Raw genomic sequence first — 22,819 nt, 5'->3', positions numbered from 1 at the left:
ACCTGAGTTGCAATAAATTCAATCTCAGTTGTGTTTGGCAGCCTGTTCCTTACTCTAGGGTATATAAAAATCTAAAGATTGAAGCAGAAAATGATAACTAGGAAAAGAACCTCTGGTTGTCAGCCTGTAACAATCATCGCAGCATTTCTCATTGTCCTGGGCTACCTGGACTGGTATGTGTGGCCATCCAATCATTTGTAAAATGAATACATTCATGGTTTTACTGAAAGACAGGGTTATTTTCTTATTTGTTTCGATGAGATATCTCCTTTTTGTACCACTGTGAGTGAAAGAAATATGGTTATCATCAGGACAAGATGGTGATGTCATAGACTCATATATGTCAGCCCAACCTAGAGTCCAGTCAACTGAAGGTAGACTTTCCAGTGGCTCTATTCTTCATTAAAGATGAGAGGGAGATACCTCATATCTCATCCCCCACTACCTTCCCCTCATCTTACTGTAGCTTTTTTAAAATATAATTTTGTTGCTATTAAGATGTTATAAAGAGGGGTTACCATTTCATAAGTCAGGTAATAAATACATTTCTTTTTAAAATGTACTTTATTGTTTTTATAGAGTGATATACAGAGGTATTACAGTTACATGAGTCAGGTTATAAGTACATTCCTTTTTGGATCATGTCACCCTTTCCTTCACTTTCTCCAGTTTTACCCTGGCTTTTTATTGACTTAGAACAGTACTGGAAAAAAGCGGTTTACTTTTGTTTTGTGTTTTGTTTCCAGATAGGAAGATTGTGTTAATTTTACTCCCCTACCCATGGAACATCCTCATTCTTCCTTCACACTAAGCATTTTATTTATTTTCTTACATCCTACATGCCATTAATTCTTCCAAAGGATATCATTGTAATTCATTAATGTGTATTTTTATGTGCATCTGTTCTTGTGATATAGAAATTGCTCTGGAAATTAGGAAGATAGATAGCTGTCATGTTTTGCAGTCACAATTTTCCTTTACGGTAGATACTATGTATGTTCTGGTTGCTTTGTTTGTATTTAATCCATTGCTCTGGTAGCTGCAGACTATTCTCTGCAATAGACCTACACACTTCTGTGTTTCAGCCAAAATATTGGCTCATGTAAGTGCTTGCATGTTAGGCTACCCTGGAAAAGTCTGCACTGCCTCAATCTCAGATTAATTTTTAAATGACTCATTTTTATTATATATAGAGATTCCCTTCTTGAATACTTATTTATTAAACATGACATTTGAAATATGATGTATGTTAATAAATTATTTAATTAAAAATAATTTAAAAAATTAAAGTCAGGAGTCGCACACACTACTGTTAAGTATTATTTTAACAGCTATTTATTTTCCCATTGGTATAAACACTAGGAGATTCAAATTATAAAAGACCCATTTTGGGTTTCAGGCTCATTCTTTCAGCTTAACCTATGAACCCGAATTTGATCAATTGTCAAATGGGATCAATGACCATCACAGTAATTACCCCCAGATAGTGGTTGTGAACATTAAATTATATGATGATACATAGGAAGAGCTCAGGAAATACCCAAATAGCTACAATATTTATGATTCTCATTTAACCAACTTTTCAGTATGTTACATCAGATTTACCTACTTTACTTGGTATCATCCCTACACTTCAATAAATAGCATTATGCCTTTGTTTATATCCATGATTGTGTCTCAAGAATTTATTCCCGCAAGTGAAATTTGTGTTTCATAGGGATATAATTTTATATCTTTCAGATACTTGTCCAATAACAAAATAAAAAAGAATGAGATTTTTTTTTCTTTTGAGCTGCCAGCAGTATAGAAAGTCTGTAGCTGGTTATCTTGAACACTGCTTCCTGCCTAGAAATCAAAAGGAAGCCAGCCCATAATGCTTTCTTCCTTGGAAGCAGGACACACTTAAACCATTTCTTTGACTTCTTTATGTGGTATGACGTAAGAACTTTGAATACTGAAGTTATTAAAACAGAGCCTGTGGTTTACATGAAGTCATATAGAAAGAGTTGGGGATAGAACAAGAATTCAATGACCTTAAGTTCCTACTCAGCGCTCACTTGCTAAATATGTCTGTCACCACTGGTAAGAACAGTACAAAGTTGGGAATGAGGTCATATGTCCTGAGGAGATACAGTCTGGCCCACAGAATTCAAGTGGAAGCTCAGGTGCTGAAGGAGAGATGGGAAATGCTGCTTATCTGATTGGTCATGTGGATAACAAGAGCTAGAAAAAGAAGAAGAAGAAGCATGTTTGATGGGTTGCTTGAACATGGTATGTGATTGTCAATTTATGGTTGACCCAGGGCTAAAATCAGTATTGAGTGCCTGTTCTTTCCCAGGAACTAATCTGATCCTGGATTCATTTAACCTTTCCTTTGATAGAGGAACTCTACTCTTCCTATCTCTATGGTATATGGGCAGGCACTGAAGCTTAGCAGAATTCGGTAACTCCCAAAGTCACAGAGCTATAAATAGATCATAAAAATCAATATCTAACCATAGAAAAGATATGGAACCAACCCAGATGCCCCTCAGTAGATGACTGGATCAAGAAGATGTAGTACTTATACACAATGGAATTCTAAGCTGCCATCAGAAAGAACGACATTGCCCCATTTGTAAGGAAATGGAAAGACTTGGAAAAAAATCATATTAAGTGAAGTAAGCCAGAACCCAAAGGAGCATAGGCTCAATGGTTTCCTTCATTTGTAATAATTAGTATACATCTAGGACTCTCCTAGCAGAGGATTACAATAGCACAAAATCTAGATACATGGGGTCATATAGGATAAGACTCAATGAAAGGGTCTCTAGGCTATGGAAACAAGCTTTATCTTGAGTGATTGTTGTTTTTAATGTACTATGTTATTTTTCTTCTTCTTTGTTGCCCTTTGGTTAATCTCATATTGTTAATGTATCTGACTTTGTTATCTGGTATAGTGTACATATGTTTGTTTATTTGAAATAGCAAAGGGAAAGGGGAAAACAAGATGATTGGGAGGGGGTGGGAAGAGGGAAATGGGGACAAAAACAAAAGCAGGGGTATCAATGTGTGAGAAGTAATGCACCCACTATTTGGCAAATGTAACTGTAACCCCTCTATACATTACTTCGATAATAAAAAATAAAATGGAAAACACACACACACACACACACACACACAAAATCAGTATCTAAACCTAGTCCTTGCAAACTCCTAATTTAATTCCCTAGATAGCTAGCAACTAAGAAAACATTATTAAAGTTACACAAGTTTAAGAGAACAAAAATACCCTTGCAGTATAAGAGGCAAAGTAGATGTTAAATATTTTAAAAGCAGCCTGAAAAATACAATTACCTAAAAGAAAATATTTGTCTAGATACATAAGGCATCAAGCATAAATAAATGGGCCTTCTGTTAGAGAAAGAATCCCAAGAGGACTTCTGGAAGGAAGTGACTAAAGATGAGTGACCTTGGTCTTTGGAAGAGCTTGAGTACTGAGTACAATGTCACCCAGCTAGCATATTACAGGCTCTGGGCCAGGAGGGATCAACCTCAGGTAAAGGGCCAAAGACATTTCCAGAAGGTGGTATGGTACAAAGTTCCTCATAGAAGTACCAAAAGGAAACTCACCTTTCCTGTGTTTCTTTAGGGTCTGTGATGATCTGAGCAAAGAAGAAGAGTATGAAATGGATGCGTTTCTTGAAGAGTGCATTATTGATCCTTCACTCCGAGAACGTCTTTCCATTCTCTCTCGTACCTTTGAGAATCAAAGGAGGCTGGTTCAGGGAGACAGCATGCTCTTCCTGAATAACATTTTCATGATTGAGCCCTTGGTGAGTACATAAATGCAATCTACACACTCAGTAAACACAAGTGAGAATTGAGGGCTGTTTTGGTGACTGGGACTGACAATGAGTTTTGAAAGGGAGAGAGACTCCATCAGAAGGGCTTCATCATCAATGTGAGACATTGGACAGGTCACACTTCCTATGCATCTGTCACCAAGTTGCCATACTTCCTATGGACTTCGAATTTTGTCTCACTTGGATATGTATTATCTTAAACAGCACCACAAGATACAATTAGAACATGAAGAAGGGGTGTGTTGCTAATAATTTTAATATACATACATTTACCATTTGGAAAGGCTTAAATATGTTAGCATATTCTATAATTTTCTGAAATGCTTTCACTTCAGAGACTTCCTCTAGATTTGATGTCATGTTGGTTTCATTGTGTGAATCCTTAGGGAGGACAGTAAGAAAAATATAGTAGTTCTCAGGATAAGGCCGTTATCACAGGTGAAGAAGTGAGAGAAAGATTCTTCAAAGAACCTTGAACTTGATCTTGCAAGACAGACAAGACTTTCAAAGAACAAAATTGTAGGTATATCTGAAATGTTTGACTCAAAGCTTCAAGAATAGACCAGGTTGCTTGCAGTGAAAAGCTGAAGCAGGAAATAAGGTTGAAAATATGAATTGAGGTCAAAACTTCTCCCAAATCCAAAGATTCTTTAGGGTTCAGCTAAGCAGAAGGATCTTCAGTTACAATGGGTTAGATCAGTGAAAGGTTAAATCAGGGTAAAGACCAAAAGAGAAAAATGGGTTAAGTATAAGAATAGGAAAAAGTCAGAAAGGAATTACTGGAAAAAGCATTCAAGTGGCTGAGCTGTGCTGAGCAGGGAAGAGCAACTAGTCACATAATCTCAGATATGTCAAGGTCTACTCTGTTCAAGCTTCTTCACAGCCAGTAGTAGAGAGCCAGACTAATGATTGCTTATCCGGTTTCTCTTGCCTTTTGGGGATAGATGGTGCTAAGGTCATAATGTGGTGGTTAGGGGGAGTTCACAGGAGAAAGAAAAAATGAGCTTGTACCCATCTCATGCATCTTTCCATAACCCACTGCTGTGTGATGGAGATGTGCGTGGAAACAGTGTCCATAGTAGCCATACTTTTATTTTCATTCCCACACATGTGCTATACGATCTTCAATATGCTGGTGAGCTCCAGATTAAAACTGAACTTAGCATTCTTTGTCACAGGCATCTTTTTTTTTCATTACAAAGAAAAAAGATTTTCTTTAAGTAATAATAAGCAGAAATGGTGCTTTTCTCACTACTTTTTTTTTTTTTTTTTGCCAGTCCTGGTCTTGAGCTCAGGGCCTGAGCACTGTCCTTGGGTTCGTTTTCTCAAGGCTAGAGATCTACCACTTGAGCCTCAGCACCACTTCTGGCTTTTTTCTATGTATATGGTACCAAGGAATCGAACCCAGGTCTTCGTGCATGCTAGGCAAGCACTCTATCACTAGGCCAAACTCCCAGCCCGAAATGGTGCTTTTCTAAATGAGACTGATTTATTTGCTTTGCGTAAGAAAAAGGCATCACTGCAGTAGGAATCTGTGAAGCTAATTTACATTAGAAGTGGTCTTTATAGACTCCATGATGATTACTGTCTTTTCCATACGCTCTCCAGTTTTTGTTCTTTTAATCATATTTGTTAGTTGGTTCTTGACAATTTTTGCAAAATGAATGTGAAGACATGAAACTTGCCCAGTGTCTTTCACCAGTAATTCAGGTCGAAACAGCAAATCTTACTGTCAGATACGGTGATATAATTTCCAATTCTAATTGCTAAGGTATATTAATGGGTTTCACTGTGACATTTCTATACATGCATATGTCATGCTTCAATCATACCCACTCTCTCAACTTGCTCTTCTCTATGGCTGAATAATACTCCATTAAGTATATTGACCATATTTTCTTTTGCACCTCGGGCCATTCCCATAGCTTTGTCATTATGAATATGATGAAATAAGCATGTGCATGCAAGTGTCTGTTATGTATGTTGACTTTATTTTCTTCAAGCATACACCCAGGTGTGTTATAGCTAACTAAGTACGGCAGTTCTATTTCTAGAACTTCCATATCATTTTTTCACATCAGCTGTATTAATTTACCTTCCCATGGTGAATTGTTAGATCTCTTTCCTCTTCTTGCCACTTAAAGATCCTGATCATTTTATATAAATTTGGTTCTTACTCATTAATGCAATATAATATTACCTTGTAAACTAATATTCTCTAGTTTCTTAATGCAGTCCATTTTATTTTGCTGGCACTTGGATTTGAACTCAAGGCCTTTGATTGACTTGCATGCTTGGCTAGTGCCCTACCACTTGAATCATGCTGTAGCCTGGCTTTTAGTTGTTTGTTTTGGAGAGGAAGTTTTGTGGACCTTTCTGCCTATACTAGCTTTGAATTGTGATCCTCTTAACCTCAGCCTCCTTAGTAGCTAGGATTACAGGTATGGAGCCACTGGTACCCGGCTAACACAATGCACTTTTTTACCCTTGAGATCTTAGCTTTCTGATGTGCATAAATGAATGCCACATCAGTTTCAGATGAGAGATTTGAGGAGAATTTAGAGGAGGCAGGAGGACCTGAATAGATTACTGGAAGAAAGGTAAAGCTGTATCAAATAGAAAAGGAAGAGGATGTTTAAAATTGGGAAAATGATGAAAGCAGCAACAGCTAAAGAAACCATTGGTTTGTGGCAGGTAATGACCATGGGCAAAAGAGCTTTGCTAGTTAGGAAGAAGAATAAAGGATGTCTGACAGCCAGATTTAGCCCACAGCCCACTGTCTCCTAGTGTACTTTTCTGAAGACATTAGATCTTAGAGATATTAATGAGAATTCTTTGTAAAAGGATATGTTCAAATTAACTTTGAGAAAAAAATATTTCAAGAGAAGTTGGTTCTGCAAAGGGTAGAGTGCTTGTGTCTCTTTGGATCTAAACTAGATGTGGGAGAATTGATGTCTTTGGTAGAGATATCAAGTCAGGATTCCTAGTTTAGCCCCTCACTGTGCCAATGACAAGTATGATCTTAAACTACCCATCCTAATCTCCTTTGGCTTTATATGCCTTGGACATAAACAGTAAGCATTAGGTTGTTCACATGTTTTGGTTCTTTTGTTATCTTTATTTTTTGCCAGTCCTGGGGCTTGAACTCAGGGCCTGGGCACAGTCCCTGGGCTTCTTTCTTGCTCAAGGCTAGCCATCTACCACTTGACCCACAGCAACACTTCTGGTTTTATTTTTTCCTTCTGTTTGTATGGACTGAGGAAATGAACTCAGGACTTCATTCATGCTAGGCAAGCACTCTATCACTAAGCCATATTCCCAGCCCAACATTGTTTTGTTTTTAAACTCATAAAACATAATTCTTCAGTTTTGGGTAAGACTCTAAGCTACTTATGACCAAGGAATATTGTATTCTGATTGATGCCCAGTATCTAACTCAGTGCTACAAAAATAACATCAATCCTTCAATGATAGTGAGTTTACCTCTGACAGTGTTCAATTCCAGATGTCTACAAATGTCTACAGAGCTTTGGAAATACAGGACTAAACTCTGGGGGAAGGGATTTAGGATGAGAAGCAAGATTTGTGAATGTCCTGTAGAAGCCACAAAAAGCATGAAATCCTAAGAAGGAGCAAAACAGAGGGTACCAAAGGGTCTCTAGCACCCCCTTTAGAGGCTCTGGAAAGAGAGGAGGGGCTGTAACTTCATAGAGAAGGACTAAAGAGAGTTCTTTCTACCTGTATCATGGCTTGTTTTGCATCATTTTCTGCTGAAAGTCTCTTCTGTCTCTTGCTCATGTGTCAGGTCACTGATGCCAAATGATCACCACTTAATTTCTGATAGTTGAGCTATGCATTGGTGATTAGTTGTTTCCCCAACAGTGTTTTTCCTTTTAATAAGCAAGCTTCTTGCTATGAAACATAAAAGATTAGGAGGCAGAATAATCAACTGATCCAATAATGGGTCTTAGTTGTGCCTTCTGTAAAGTAAATTAAAATACAAAATAGAGGCAGAGGATCAAGGATTACCTTGCTTTCTGATGTGCTCATTAGCTTCTGTTGTCCAGCGAGGAAAGATATCTTTATTTATTTATTTATTTATTTATTTATTTATTTATTTATCTTTGCCAGTCCTGGAACTTAAACTCAGGTCCTGAGTGCTTTCCTTGGGCTTTCTCAAGTCTAGAGATTTACCAGTTGAGCCACAGCACCATTTCCAATTTTTTTTCTATGTATGTGATAGCAAGGAATCAAACCCGGGTCTTCCTGCATGCTAGGCAAGCACTCTACCACTAGGCCAAACTTCCAGCCCAAAAGAAAGATATCATCTTTAAATGAAGTAAATTTAAAAGAGAGCAGGGGAAAAAAACTGCTACCAGAAGTTCTGGAAAGAAAAACAAGTACATATGTACATATACTTATATAATGTATGTATATATGTATGTATTTGTATATATACAGATATGTATATATAAATATCTGTATGTATATACATATTTATTTTCTTAGTTCTACACTGATTTCTTCAACTGAAGCTAAAGCAAAAGGTTAGTGAAGCCTTGGTCATGTTCTCTGCATTTTGAATATCTTATGGGAACACTTTTCCAATTTAAAGCCAGGAGATTCAAATATCAAAAGATCAAATCTGTTCCTAATTTCTAGGAGGTGGTTATGGGTCTGAATTTTAATCATATTGCATTGATATTGCCATGTAAGAAGTGATTTGACGCTTTGTTAGGGGAATGATAAACCGAAGACTAGAACATCCATATTATCCCTCCGTTTCTCCACATGTCCACCATTCGGCCACAGGCTTTGTCTATTGTCTCAGAAAACTTCCTTCTGGCGTATCGGTGGTTAACTAGAGATAAGGGTCTCACTGACTTTCTTCCTGGGGCTGGCTTCACACCTTGATCTTCAGGTTTTAACCTCTGGAGTAGCTAGGATTATAGGTGTGAGCCATCAGCACCCAGCCTAGGAATGTTAGTTTTGTTTTGTTGCTTTTATAAATTTTTACTTGGTAATTTGTTGAAAGCAACCAGAATTGTGTAGTCATTACATCATATGGTATGTGATTGCTTACATTGTTTCTCATATGTAAATTCTTTGGATAATATCTTGGAATACTAATGCCATTTAAGCCTCAAAATTTCTATTTCTTACCTAGGGAAGACCCTGGGTTCTTTAAAATGATGATTGTTTGTCAAGCTACCGGCTTCCACATGTTTATTTTTTCCCTCTCTTAAACTGAGTCTATTATGTATGTTTTGTGCCTTCCAGAAAAGCAATCCAAATTGGCTACTTTCAGAAATATAATATTCTATTGTACTAGATGAACCTTGGCTGTATAGAATTTTGACAATCTCATTCTGTTATTTCCTCTGCTCTGTCTCTTGGGTACTCTGAAAGAAAGAGATTCAAAGACAAAACCACAGCTCTGAAAATTGAGAGGCAAAAGAATATCACAGGGCAAAAAGAGAGAATTAAGCTTTTCCCTTCCACCAGGCATCTAGGAATCCTCTGAGAAATCACAGCACAGATGTGCTGGCCTTGTCTCTGAACTCTGATGCTGCTGGCTCAGGTCACACTTTGAAGATGCAGCAATTTTGCAAATATTGAACACTGATACTTTCTCCAAAAGAAAGATCTGAAAATTTAAAGGCATTTGTCCAGACTGGTCAACCTGATTGACTAACCATTGGGGAGGTGAGAAAACAACCCTGCTTCTTTCTCTTTATCAAGTATTTGCCCCAAAGAAAACGTCATCCATTGTCCCTAGGGAACCTTAATGCTTCATTTCACTGAGCCTTCAAAAGGAAGTGAAATTTGATAATTTCTTTATTATCATGTAAGTAATAGTAAACCATGCTTTGTTGGCATCTCAGCCCACAGCAAACATGCTGTTCTAGCAATTCACACTGAGAGCTCAGCTCAAATTTAGTCTACTTTCTTTTTCCTTATTTGGCATGTCATGTGAACTCAGCAGAACCAGGTTGGGTCGAATCCCAGATGGCTACCAAAGAAGGAAGACCCAGCTTTTTCCTGCAGATCCCTGCCACTTCTTTTACCATTAGCCACGAGTCACATTGCAAACATGGGAGCTGACTCTTGGAAATGGATACCGAGAAGGAGACTGGAGGACAAGGATCTGCTGAGAACAAACTGTCCTTGACAAGTCATAGCTTCTCTCTGTTGGTGCAGATTTTTCCCCCTTCTTTGGTCTTTGTTCTTTAGGATTGTCCTTCAAGGACTTTGTGCCCAGCCTCATTGCGTAGAAACATTCAGCATTATATTGGAGAACCTGTGTGGCTAGTGGAAGGCCTAGAAAAGTCTTAGAAACATCAAGGTTCTTCGTAGCTCATTAAATCAGTAACCTCCATCCTTACTGGAAAAGGCACATTTCTGTGCTGCCCAAAGAAAGGCATGGACATCATAAAACCATTAGCTCCGTGCTGTAAGCCTAGTGATATTTTCACTCTACTTTCAATGGAGGTGAGATCAAGACAGTATATGCCTTTTATGAAGCTTCCTCTGGCAGATGAACAAGTCTTAGAGCCCTTCTTAGAAACTGTTCTGGTCATGTTGAGAATCATAACTGTACCTGATTCAGTTTCTTGTTCCAGTGGACCTACAGAAACAGAAAAAAATACCTTTCTATGTCATGTGTCAATTCCATTTTTATATCTCACTGATAATTAGGATAATTATCAGTTCCATATAGAACTTCCATATAGTTTTCTTTGAAACAACTGGTATTTCTCCAAGTGACATCCAAAAAAGCCATAATTTCTCTTATTAATATGGAACATTTGTGAGTAATGGAATAGATTATAATGATTAATAGGTTATTGATTAGTTTTATTATTGCTATACATTGATAGGACTTTTACTTTAAGAGTACATATTCAGTTCTCAAGGGCAATTCTTCTTGTCCTCATCATCTTGCTCATCCTCTTGCTCCTATTTTTCCTGTTACTCCTTCTGCTCATTATATTGGCCAAACTGGTCCCAAACTCATGGGCTCAAACAATCATCCTCCCTCAGATTCCTGAGCAGCTAGAAATATTCTTTATGTTAGTATTTCTCTAATTCTTTAAGGGAAATGATCTGAAAATGTTGTTTATATAGCCAAGAGCAGCTTCATTTGGGTGAAGCATGATGGAATTCATCAGGTATGATCACTGCTCTTGGCATCATTATTCCCCTCTCTGTGTACTGGCTGGGCCTTACCATTTGCCCAGTCAGGATAGCCTGGCATATTAATGTGGACTACACGTTCCAAAAGAACCTTCCTGAGTCACCTTCCAGAAGTACTTGAACATATGTACACTCAGTGTCACACTGTGTTCACCAGACTGGAACTCCAGGTTGTGCTGGTGAAAACAAAGCCTGTGTATCAATTGTAGTGATTATAAACTTCAAGCCTTTTGTATGACATTGTGAGAAAAATGAGGTCTGATCTACTTATAGTATAGGTGTGGAAGCTGAGAAAAAAATACTTAGAATCTTATTTCTGCCACTTATTAGTTCTCCCTTGGATAAAATGTTTAATTTTGTTTTGCCTCTATTTTCATATCTTTAAAATGGAGATAATATTTCCTCACAGAATTATAAAATTGGAACTAGATAGTATATACAGTGGTAAGAACATGAGCTCCTAGTAAATGCTCGCAAAATTATGATTTGGAGTTAAACAATATCCTCGGCTCTTGACAGATTATGATTGTAAAGTACACCATTGAATAGGGAAACATTTGGACTACTCCTATAAAAGGGAATTTTATGTAGCTACTTTAATAAACACTGGAGTTGGGTCATGTTATAAGCTTTGAGTAATATTGTTTTCCAGATAAGTAAAAACATATCAACTCTGGTTTTGCACTTTGAATTTTGATTGGCAGCATTTTCCTGAATAATCCTTCAAAAGAGTAAAGAAGGGAGGAAGAAAGAAAAGGAGTGAAGAAGAAAAGGAGGAAAGGGAGTGAGAGAGATAGACATGAGCAATAGGAAAGAAAGAGTATTTCTTTTTCTAGAGTTTCTTTTGTTTTAGATTTTTGTGTTTGTGTGCTGGTCTTAGGACTTGAACTCAGGGTCTAGACTGTTACCCTTTTTGTCCTCAAGGCTAGTACTCTACCATAGCACCATTCTTGGCTTTTTGGTGATTGATTGAGGATAAGAGTCTTACAGACTTTTCTGCCTGTGCTAACTTTGAAACATGATCGTTAGATCTCAGCCTCCTGAATAGCTAGGGCTGAATTATAGGCATGAACCACCAATGCCTGGCTATTCAGCAGGGGTTGTGTTTTTTTTTTTTGCCGGTCCTGGGGCTTGAACTGTCCTTGGACTTTTTGCTCAAGGCTAGCGCTCTGCCACCTGCCAGCATTTTCTGTGTATACAGTACCAAGGAATCAAACCCAGGGCCTCCTGCCTGTTAGGAGAGTTCTCTACTACTAGGCTAATGCTCCTGGCCATGGTTTGCATTTTTTGAAGATTTTTAAGCCCCTTTGATCATTACCAATGTAATTGTTTTTTAAAGTCAATCACTTTTAAAGAAAACTTTATTCATGATTATTTATTACCAATCATGAACTAGTGGTTTATAGTTCATAGTAAATTACAATAGTGACATCATGTCTCTTGCCTGATTGGTGTTCAGAGGGAAACATGAAGCTCCAATAGTTGAACTAACCCCATAATATAGGTACAGTTTTATACCTAAAAATTCAAAGTTGATTCCTTCAGGCAGGTCATTTGATTGGTATGTGAAATGCAATTATTTAACTCATTAGATCTGAGAGAAAACAAACATTAAGATAAAGAAGAAAGATAATTACAATGCGACTGAAAGTTATTTTGACGATTATTTTTTACGTCAATGTAATAGTGACAGGTTAAATCCTCTATATTCAAGCTATCATTTGAAGAAATAAAAAGGTCAGTGAAGGGAGAGCAGACAGGCAAAGAAAGAAAAGCAGAGCAGGAGGAAGTTCTAAGTGGTTAGGTTGGTTCCAGAGGACTGGAAAGAAGAGATATTAATGTTGGAGCCAGGAAGAAGAATTCTGAATGTTTTGATTTTCAGAGATATTAGAACTGAACAATAAAGAGAAAATCTTCTCAGAAACACAAGTGACATGAAAATTAATTTCACCAGTATTGGAGAAGCAATATAAAATGCTTCAAAGGCAGAAGTAATAGTGGGATCATTTTAAACTTATTGGCAGTGTTGTTTTATCTCTCATTTACTAGAAAATTTTATGAGGTTTTTTATTGTTATTATTAAGGTAATATATGGAGGGCTTGTCATTTTATAAGGCAGGTAATGAGTAAATTTCTTTTTGGGCAGTGTTACCCTTTCCCTTTTTTGTCATCAAGCTTTTGATATCAAGAACTAGAAGTCTTACTTTTATATGAATTCTACTACAAAGGCTCTGTGCCCTTCAGGTGATCTTACTCTGATGGTATAACTCTGAGAGAGGAAACTGACCAAACTTCCTATAGTAGTTCTGAGATGGGACACCTATCTGTAAACTGATACACCATGTCATCTGCTTGGCTTTTCCATCCAGTTTAGCTATGAATAGTCTTTATACTTTGTACCACTAAAAGCCCACTAATCAAAAGCTTCCATATGTTTTCCATTCATCAGACATGAATCAAGGTTTGGAAAAGCATTGCAGTAAAATGCCTGAGTAAATGAAAGTACTTAGAACTTTTCTATTCCCTATGTGATTACAAAGATCTTAGCTCTAAAATGATGTTTCTTTTAGGTTTACAGGTAAAGAGAAAATAGCAGAAAATGGTTATGTACTTGATAATAACTCAGAGTACATACTGAGTAGACACAACTAATTCAGCAGATATTTAATGAGCACCTTGGGGCTAACTGTTCAGTGCTGGTTCAGGGTACTTTTATCCTCTCAGGCCGGTCAGTGTGAGATGTGAGAGCCCCAGAGTCCACATGATCTTGCTGCTGTGTCCTAGAGTGTGAGTGTCATCATTGAAATTAGGACAAAGTACATTGATCAAAGCTCGACTTGGCTCTTGGTGATTTTTGTTTTTGATGTTGGTCTTTTTTTTTTTTAATGTCATTTTGTAAGTCTCGGGACTTGAACTCAGGGCCTGGGCACTGTCCCTGAACTTTCACTGAAAGCTAGAATTCTACCACTAGGAGCCACAGTGTCACTTTCAGTTTTTGAGTGGTTAATTGGAGATGAGTCTCACAGGGACTTTTTCTGATTGAGCTGGCTATGAATTGTGATCCTCTGGTCTTAGCCTCTGAAGTACCTCGTATTATAGATGTGGGCCACTGGCACCTGGCCTTTGTTTCTTTAACCAGTCCTGAGGCTTGAACTCAGAGCCTGGGCCTTGTCCCTCCGCTTCATTTTGCTCAAAGCTGCAATGCTGTTATTTAAGCCACAACTCCACTTCTGGATTTTTTTTTAGGATAATCCATTAGAGATCAGAGTTTCATGGACTTTCTTAGCTGGGCTGACTTTGAACTGCCAGTGATCCTCAGATCTCAGAGTCCTAAATAGCTAGGATTACTGGCATGGACCACAAGTATCTGGCTTGATTGTGGGTCTTTTAAGCCATGTTGTTTTCTTTTAAATTCTTTATTCCAGAGGTTTATTCATTTCTAGCCAGATTGGATCGAGTTTACATTAAAGATTGTCTGCAGCTGGAACCCAATTATTTATTACCTTGTCTTGCTGTGGCTTTCTGTTGAGCTGGTGAGACTGTTATAGATTTTTGAATTGTTTAGCACTTAGACTCATCTGGCTCTGTTTACAAAAATAATAGGAAAAAAACAAACTCGTTCTCCTCCTTTTTCAATACTGTCTCAATACTTAAATGGCATAAAAGTAACATAGGTCATAATAAACAAATTCTTCAGGAACTCTTACTATGTCCTGAACCTAGGGCAAAACAGGGCTGCCTGACTTTGTCAGACCTTAGGAAACTTTTGTAAGCAGGTGCTTTTAGGGTCTCCTTTTGCAGCTTTGAGAGATTAGTGAAATAGCTCCAAATTATATGGTTGGTACAATCTTTGTACACAACACAGAAATTATGGTATGAGGCTTTTTTTGCATAAGAGTATCAAAACTTGGTTTCCTGACTGTAACTTTTGAGTGATTTGAATGAAAGCTAACAATATGGTAATGGGTCAGATGGATTCTTATCTGTTCTTTTCTCTACCTCAAATCAATGCTGTTGAGTAAAGGTGCCTTTTTCCCTTGTTTAGGAAGCTGGTACTTCTACCAGTGAAGTCAGATACTTCCTTCTCTTTGGCCCCTGTGGAATTTTTTTTATAGGCACAGCACTTGTCATATACATTATGAAATGTTTACATCTGTGTTTACTAATTCTACTATGAGCCTCATAGCTTCATACCACGCACTTTTCCTTAGCTAAATCCCTGGGACTAGTACAGGTTCACTGGCTATTCACATCTTTTTAAGATACCTTTCCATCCTGGTCCTCTTAGTAATTCTTTATCTAGTCATACATTAGCTGAAGTTATAATTGAAGCTTGTTAACAACTAGTATCATCTTATAAGTACTGTCTTTGGAACAAAGCCATGATTTATTGTATTTGTTGCTGTGTCTCCCTCAGTTTCCCTGGAATTGAACCCTTATGACGTTTTCAGCAATGTGGATAAATCTGGAGAACATTAAGTGAACTAAGCTGAAAACAGAAAAGCAGATACCATACAACATAATCTCAGTTAATATGTAGAATCTAAAAATCAGAACTAATAGAAATAGCAGGGGTTAAGGCAGTTGTGGAAAATGGGAGACACTATTCAGAGGGTACATACTTGCATTTATACGATAAGTTCTAGAGACTTACTACATGGAAGCTATAATAATGCAATTTAGTGGTCCACATACACTAAAAGGTAATTATACAAGGATATAGACATGTTAATTTACTTGATTGTAGTAATCATTTCCCTCTCTATAGCCAGTAAAACATTATACTGTACCCCTTAAATATGGATTATCCTATGAAAAGATACTTGTAGAATTAAACGTTGGTTTAAATCAGCCCCTTCCTTTCATCGCATTGTTTTTAAATTATTCTTTTCTGTTGTTTAGGAAGGTGATGTATGGCCCAACTCATCAGCTGAAATCACTGTGTACTTTAACCCCCTGGAAGCCAGGCTGTACCAACAGACTGTATACTGCAACATTTCAGGTACAGACATCCTGTGTACAGTAAATTTGAGCTATAGATAACCAGAGCACAACATGAATAGGTGTCTGAGTGTGTGTGTGTGTGTGTGTGTGTACTTGCACACATGCATGCACATGTTTATGTATGTCTGTGAGAGAGAGGATGTTTGTTTTGTTGCTTGTGTATACATATATGTATATACATTAGGTTTGTGAACACTACACAGTATTATACAATATCAATAGAGTAACACTGTATTCAAGCCACTTCTCTCTAGAACAGATCAAGCTTTAAAGTGCCTCATAACTGTGATGGTAGGAGAAAGTGATAGGAAAACCATTGACTTTTGTTTCCTTATTACTTGTGATAAGTTCTCACGGTGTTATTTTTTGTTCCTTTTATAGCACCTGGCCACTATTTGTGCCTACTGAATTTTTTAATCAAAATAATGCATGTCAAGCATAAATAGAAGGCAGTCTGGCAGAGGCTTAAACCACAGAGAGGGTTTACAAACAGACTGGTGGTCTGGGGAAACTGGAGGAATTAAGTTAAAAACATGAAATTTAGGGGCTGGGAATTTGGCCTAGTGGTTAGAGTGCTTGCCTAGCATGCACAGAGACCCAGGTTTGACTCCTTGGTACCACATACATAGAAAAAAAGCTGGAAGTGGTAGTGTGGCTCAAGTGGTAGAGCACTAGCCCTGATGAAAAGCCCAAGGAACAGTGCTCAGGCCCTGAGTTGAGTCCCCAGAACTGGTAAACACTCTCACACACACACAATTTGGGATGATGTGTGTTTCACTTAGAGTAAGAAGAAACGGTTAGAGAAAGGAGGAAAGCTGAGGTTAAATGGAATTAAAACTGCTAGTATAAATTTGATGTCAGTATATTTAGACAGACCTGCAAATAAATGTATATGTCAATAGGTATGTGCATATGTGTGTTTCCTACTTATCCTCACTGAGAGATCATGGAAGCTTTGGGACCCTATGAGTCATGTACATACCAGTTACCCAAAGCTTGGCGTTAAATGTCACTGTCCACTGAAAGGAACTGACTCCAGGAGTGAGGTGAAGAATGAACAAGGTGAGCCTGGAATCTCCTCTGGTGCCAGAAATCGAAGAAGTGCTCTGTGAACCCAGTTCATTAAGGTGCATCATCTGGTAATCCTCACAGTAATAACCAATTCATGTGTTTTTTTTTTAAAAAAAAGCTCTCCATGGATCTAATGGGCACTATTTTGATTAACGCCAGCTGTAATTATTCAACTGTATAAATCCCTTCTCACCCACTAGAATATGGTAACAAAACATTAGACAACACCCCAATTGTGATTTGAGGACCAAACTATACCTTGGGTCCAGTTAATGTATATACTTAATAATACCAGGCAAACTGAGTTGAAAAGCACAATGTGATGATGACCCAGTAATCTTCACAAAGTCAAAGTTCTGAAACTTAAGAAAGGATGGAAGAGTCTTTCCAGCCAGAAGAAGCCTTGAGAGAACGCGGCCAGGGTGCCACATGTAATCTTTATTGGATCCTTGCTATGAGGAGCATTGTTGAGCCAGGTGCTGATGGCTCATACCTGTAATCCTAGCTACTCAGGAACCTGAGATCTGAGAATCTTCATTTGAAGGAAAGTCTGTGAGACTCTTGTCTTCAGCAAAAAAATGGAAGTTGAGAGTGCTCAAGTGGTAGAGTACCAGACTAGTGTGCAAAGGCTAAGGCAGAGGAGAGTGTGAGGCACTGAGTTCAAGCCCCAGTACTAACACACACACACACACACACACACACACACACTTGTTAGATATCTCAGGAAGTTCTTTGTTCTCTGGTAACTCTTTTGTATACTAAAAATGTTTCAGAATCTTTAAAAATGTCAATGCTGATATGTATGTATGTAGAAAGTAAGTCGCAAAGCTCAATAGTCTATTTCCCCAGCACTACTTCTAAGAAGCACTTGTAGTTCTTTACTTGAGATGGTGATTTCCCTTACTTAACTCTAAGCTAATGCTGCTATTTGCTGATTTGTTAGCCGCACACTTCCCCTTAATCCTCAGTGTGAAAGGTGAAGATATTAGCTTACTTATATCTTCTCTTCCTCTCCCTGGGTTTGTCGAGTTATAATTTACCTGCAGTGAAACTCAGCTCTTTTCAGAGTACAGTTCTATGAATTTGGGCAAACTCAAATAGTCATATAACAACCACCAAAATCAATACACAGAAAACCTCTTAACACCATATAGTTTCCTTCCTATGCCCCTGCCAAGGGGCATCCCTTCACGTTGGCTTTTGGTAGTCCATCCATTTTTATTATATATTTATTGTACAAGATCATCATTGATAGCCATAGTTAAGGTTTCTATTTATATAAATATCACTCACAAAAAGGTCAGATATTCTGGGATCACATTTTATTCTGAGTTGATCCAAAGTTCGGACCCTGAGTCACTCAAGCAATATCCTTAAAGTCTATACCAGTATATTATCTTCCTTTACTTACAAGTATGCCTTGTTTTCATTTGTTCCATAATTGACTTGTGCAACTTTTACATTTCTTTCCTTATGGTTTTTTGTTGTTTTTTCACTGCTGTCTAATCCACAATTCATTGTCTTCTTTGTGAAGACAATTTTCTCAGAGCCTACCAACTTCTTATTGTAGTTGAGATTCTATGTCTGTAGAAGAGCTGTTATCCAATAATTTAAAAATGCATTTCCAAAAAATGCATTTCCTTGTGCACCCTATCTCATCTTTTCCTTCTTATGCTACTCAAGGGCTTTCTCAAACTCTGGATGTTTTCAGGCTTCCTTTCTGCACATGAGTTCTGAAATGGGATGAAGCTCTGTGCAGGAATGGGATTTTTTTCCAGCTCGCTGTAGCCCATTTGAGTCTGATGACTCATATATTACTTCAGTTCTGGAGAATTCTGTTTTATTACTTCTTTGATAGGCTTTCCTCAGTTTTTTTCATCTCTCTCTTCTGGAAGACTTAATAATCTAAAACTAGTCCTGAAATATCTGGTATCAAAAAATAAGGTTTTAATCACTTCAAACTATAGTAAAAAGGCATTAAATAGAATCAAAAGTTATTAAATAGAATGCTTGGCTGGTCAAGAAACTCCAGGATAGCAAGACACATTGTGCATCTTCTATTCTCCCCAGATACCAGCACAAATCTCCCCAGATGTTCAGAGCCTCTTCTCTGAATTTAAGTGGACTACTTGGTACGCCTCTGCTATTTGCTTATACAGGCAGGTAATTTTCTCTTCAAGTTACTCTTTAACTTAGATTTGTTCTCTTTATATAAGACTTTCCTTTCCTGTATTATACAGATTCTGGAAAGCATTTTGCAATTGGTTTTAGGGCATCTTGCACCTTGGAACTTTGGTGCAAGTATGTACTACTCAAAAATCTTGAAATAGTTTGCGTGCGTGCGTGCGTGCATGCGTGTGTGCGTGTGTGTGCATGCGTGCGTGCGTGTGTGTGCATGCGTGCGTGTATGTATGTGTGTGTGTGTGTGTGTGTGTGTGTGTGTGTGTGTGTGTGTGATGGGGTCTGAACCTGGACCTGGGCACTGTCCCTGAGATCTTCAGCTCAAAGATACTGCTCTACCCTTGAGCCATAGCTCCACTTCTCATTTTCTAGTGATTAGTTGGAGATAAGAGTCTTCTGTTTAGCCAGATCTGGCTTTGAACCTTGATCCTCAGATCTCAACCTCCTGAGTAGCTAGGATTATAGGTGTGAGCCACCCCCCCCCCAGTTTCGTTTGTTATTTTTGTAGTACTGAAGATTGAGCAAAGTCCTTCTGGTTTTAGTTCATTTTTCAGATGGGGTCTCCAGCTAATTGTACCAGAGGAGGCCAGCAACCACAATCCTCCTATCCTCCCACCTCCTGAGTAGCTGAGATTACAACTATGTGCCACCATAGCTACTTGTTTTTGAAATAGAGTCTTACTGTTTGGCTGGGCTGGTCTCAAACTGCCATTCTTCTCCATCTGCCTTGCAAGTATATGGGTTTGCTTCTCCCTCCCCTATTTGCAATCAGATGAAGCAGGAGTCAAGTACTAAACTGGCCCTTGCCAATTACTTGCAAGAAATTCAGCTTCATTTTTTTTTCTGACATTCTTTCCAACCATTTTTTATGTACTGCTAGCACCAAGAACATAAAAATTATTCAATAAATATTGATTCAGTGAGTAAGCAAGTAGCTTAAAGATGAATGAATGAGTGATGAATCCTAGTTTGATTTGGTCTACTCTAGGGCCTTGCATATGAAAGTGTGGTTCTCAGGATAGCCTCAGGATGAATGCAGAATAGACTTGGGTTAACCTACCTTTTCCTATACTTATAGACTTCTTAATGGAACTGGAGAAAGTGATGGTACAACAGTGCTTGCCAGTGGTCTTTAGGACACGGTGATGAGATCTGCCTTCTACCTCTCACGCCCCAAGGGATGCTGGGGTTGGCCACACTCCAGGGGTTGGCTGCTGTCTAGGAGGTTCCCAAACATTACACAGCCAGGGGTGTTCATCTGTTGTTTCCTTTGTAATTCTGAGTTCTATCACCGAATTTACTTCCTGGGCAAACTGAATCATGCAGTTTTCCATCTGCATAACAATTCTTCCATATTTTGCTAGTGGTTTAATAAAAGATACGGATACCAAAGAAGAGCTTCATTTACATAGTAAATCCATATTATCTTTCCTGTAAATTCCATGTAATTCTCTTATCTTTTTCAAGACATGGGAAGGATTTCTTTTCTTTCCAGTTGGTGAAGCTACCTGTCTGAGGTCACTAGGAAAAAGCACATTGTAGGCAGATAGAAAAGATCCTTCCCTTCTTTGACTTTGCTTTTCTTTGGTCTGAGATCTAGATGATATATAGGAGCAAATACATGTAACGTATTCTTCCTTCTCCTGCCCTTTTCCCTAGATAATGTCTTACTTTACACACTGTACTTCTGTTTATCTTGCTGGTTAGCTGCTTGCTGACCCCTACTGTGGCCTCTCTGTGACTGCCTACTTTATTACCACATGGATAATGGCATTTGTGAGTGAGACAAGAAGCCTGAAGTTGAATTATCATTTATTTATATTAACTGTCTCTTTTCCCTTTGTATTAAAATTTACTTTGTGCTTTGATGGATTTCCCATTTTTTAATTATTCTGCATGGTATTTGTTATGCTTCTTCAGACTAAATGATTTCATCCATTCTGGAAGATCCTGAGTGATTTTTTTTATCCTAATGTTGTTTTCTTTTTATGTCACTTTTCTTATTCTTTTTTTTTTGTCAGTTGTGGGGCTTGAACTCTGAGCCTGAGCACTATCCCTGAGCACTTCAGCTTAAGGCTAGTGCTCTATCATTTACAGCGCCACTTCCAGTTTTCTTATGGACTTTAGTGCCCAGGCTGATTTTAAACTGCTCTTCTCAGCTTCCTAAGTAGCTAAGATTACAAATGTGAGCCACCAGTACTTGGCTCTCTAATTCTTTTATATATACATATACATATACATATATGTATATATAAAACATGTATGTATATACATTTATATGTATATGTGTCTTTCCCTTGAAATCATTATGTATCTTAACCTCTTCTTTATATTTCCTGTCTCTTTCTATCTGTTTTCCTTTCTTTGAGTTTGGGTGCACATTAAAATGTATACTTACTATGTTTTAAATAATTTTTCCCCTTTTTGTATTTGAGGTGGAAAAATGGACCAAGTCAACTAACTTGACCATGTTGTCAAAAGTTAATGTTGTTAAAAGTTTTTGTATGTTTAAGTGATATCCTTAGAGAATCTGTATCAGAATCAAACTAGCTACTCATTAAAAATGTAAGCTCTTGAGTTTCACTTATGTTTTATTGAAACAAACTCTGTGGAAATGGTGCTGAAGAATATTCATTTTAAATGAGGACTAAGAAGCAATTCTAGTGGTTTTTCAACATACCAGATTGATATAGAGAGAAATAGATTGTATTTCTTCAACATACTAACAGTAAAAAAATAAGAAATTGAAAAATTTTAAAGCAATTTTACTTATAATAGCAGTAAGAAACCATATAGCACGTCAGCTGGATGTAATAGCCTGTAATCTCAGTTCTTGGGAGGCAGAGATGAGGAGGATCATAGGAAGTTTGAGGCTAGCCTGAGTAAAGGATTAATGAAATTCTATGTCAAGAAACAAAGCTGGTGGTTCACCTATGCAAGATGCAAAAGTAGAAGGTTTGGGATTTGAGGCTATTACCATAGAATAGTATAGATTAAGCTGTTTATGAGTAATAGAAATTCATTCCCAATAGTCTGGAAGTTAGGAAGTCCTAGTTCAAGGTACCAGCAGACTTGGTGGTGTCTGTTGAGGATCCATTCCTCATAGTACCTTTTAGCTGAATCCTTTGTACCTAGTGGAAGGTACTCTTAGGGCCTCTTTTTATAAAATACTAGTCTTGTTCATGAGGACTCTGTTCCCATTATCTTCCAAATACATCATTTCTTAATGTCATCACTTTGGGGATTAGGATTTCAAGCAAAGAATTTGAGGAGATGGAGGCTGGAGCAGAAAAATAACTAGACCATAATAGATGGCAATTTTTCAAAGATCCATGGTTGCAATTTTCTGGTATTTAATGCAATGAAACCTATTGTAGTCAAGAAGTTTTAGGTTCACTAAAGTTCTTTCTGCTTCATTTGAGAAAACTCACTGGGTTAAAGAGCACAATATTTTGTCCTTTAATAAAGGCCAGGAGTTTGGCCTAGTGGTAGAATGCTTGCCTAACATGCACAATGACCCG

At 37.7% G+C, this 22,819-nt stretch overlaps 1 protein-coding gene across 1 annotated transcript in view; it reads left to right on the top strand.

The window, feature by feature from the left end:
- Hydin (HYDIN axonemal central pair apparatus protein) overlaps positions 1-22,819 on the top strand; it is a 248,285-nt gene that overhangs the window by 66,867 nt on the left and 158,599 nt on the right. Inside the window, exons 9-10 of the mRNA XM_090357298.1 lie at positions 3,632-3,815; positions 15,945-16,044. Coding sequence (XP_090213424.1) covers positions 3,632-3,815; positions 15,945-16,044 — 284 coding nt within the window. The remainder of the gene's footprint in view (positions 1-3,631; positions 3,816-15,944; positions 16,045-22,819) is intronic.

The sequence above is a fragment of the Megascapheus bottae genome, chromosome 24 (assembly GCF_031878675.1).
Source record: "Megascapheus bottae isolate mThoBot1 chromosome 24, mThoBot2.hap1, whole genome shotgun sequence".
NCBI lineage: Eukaryota > Metazoa > Chordata > Mammalia > Rodentia > Geomyidae > Megascapheus > Megascapheus bottae.
Note: the sequence above shows the minus strand (reverse complement) of the source record. Positions and strands in the feature narration are given on the sequence as shown.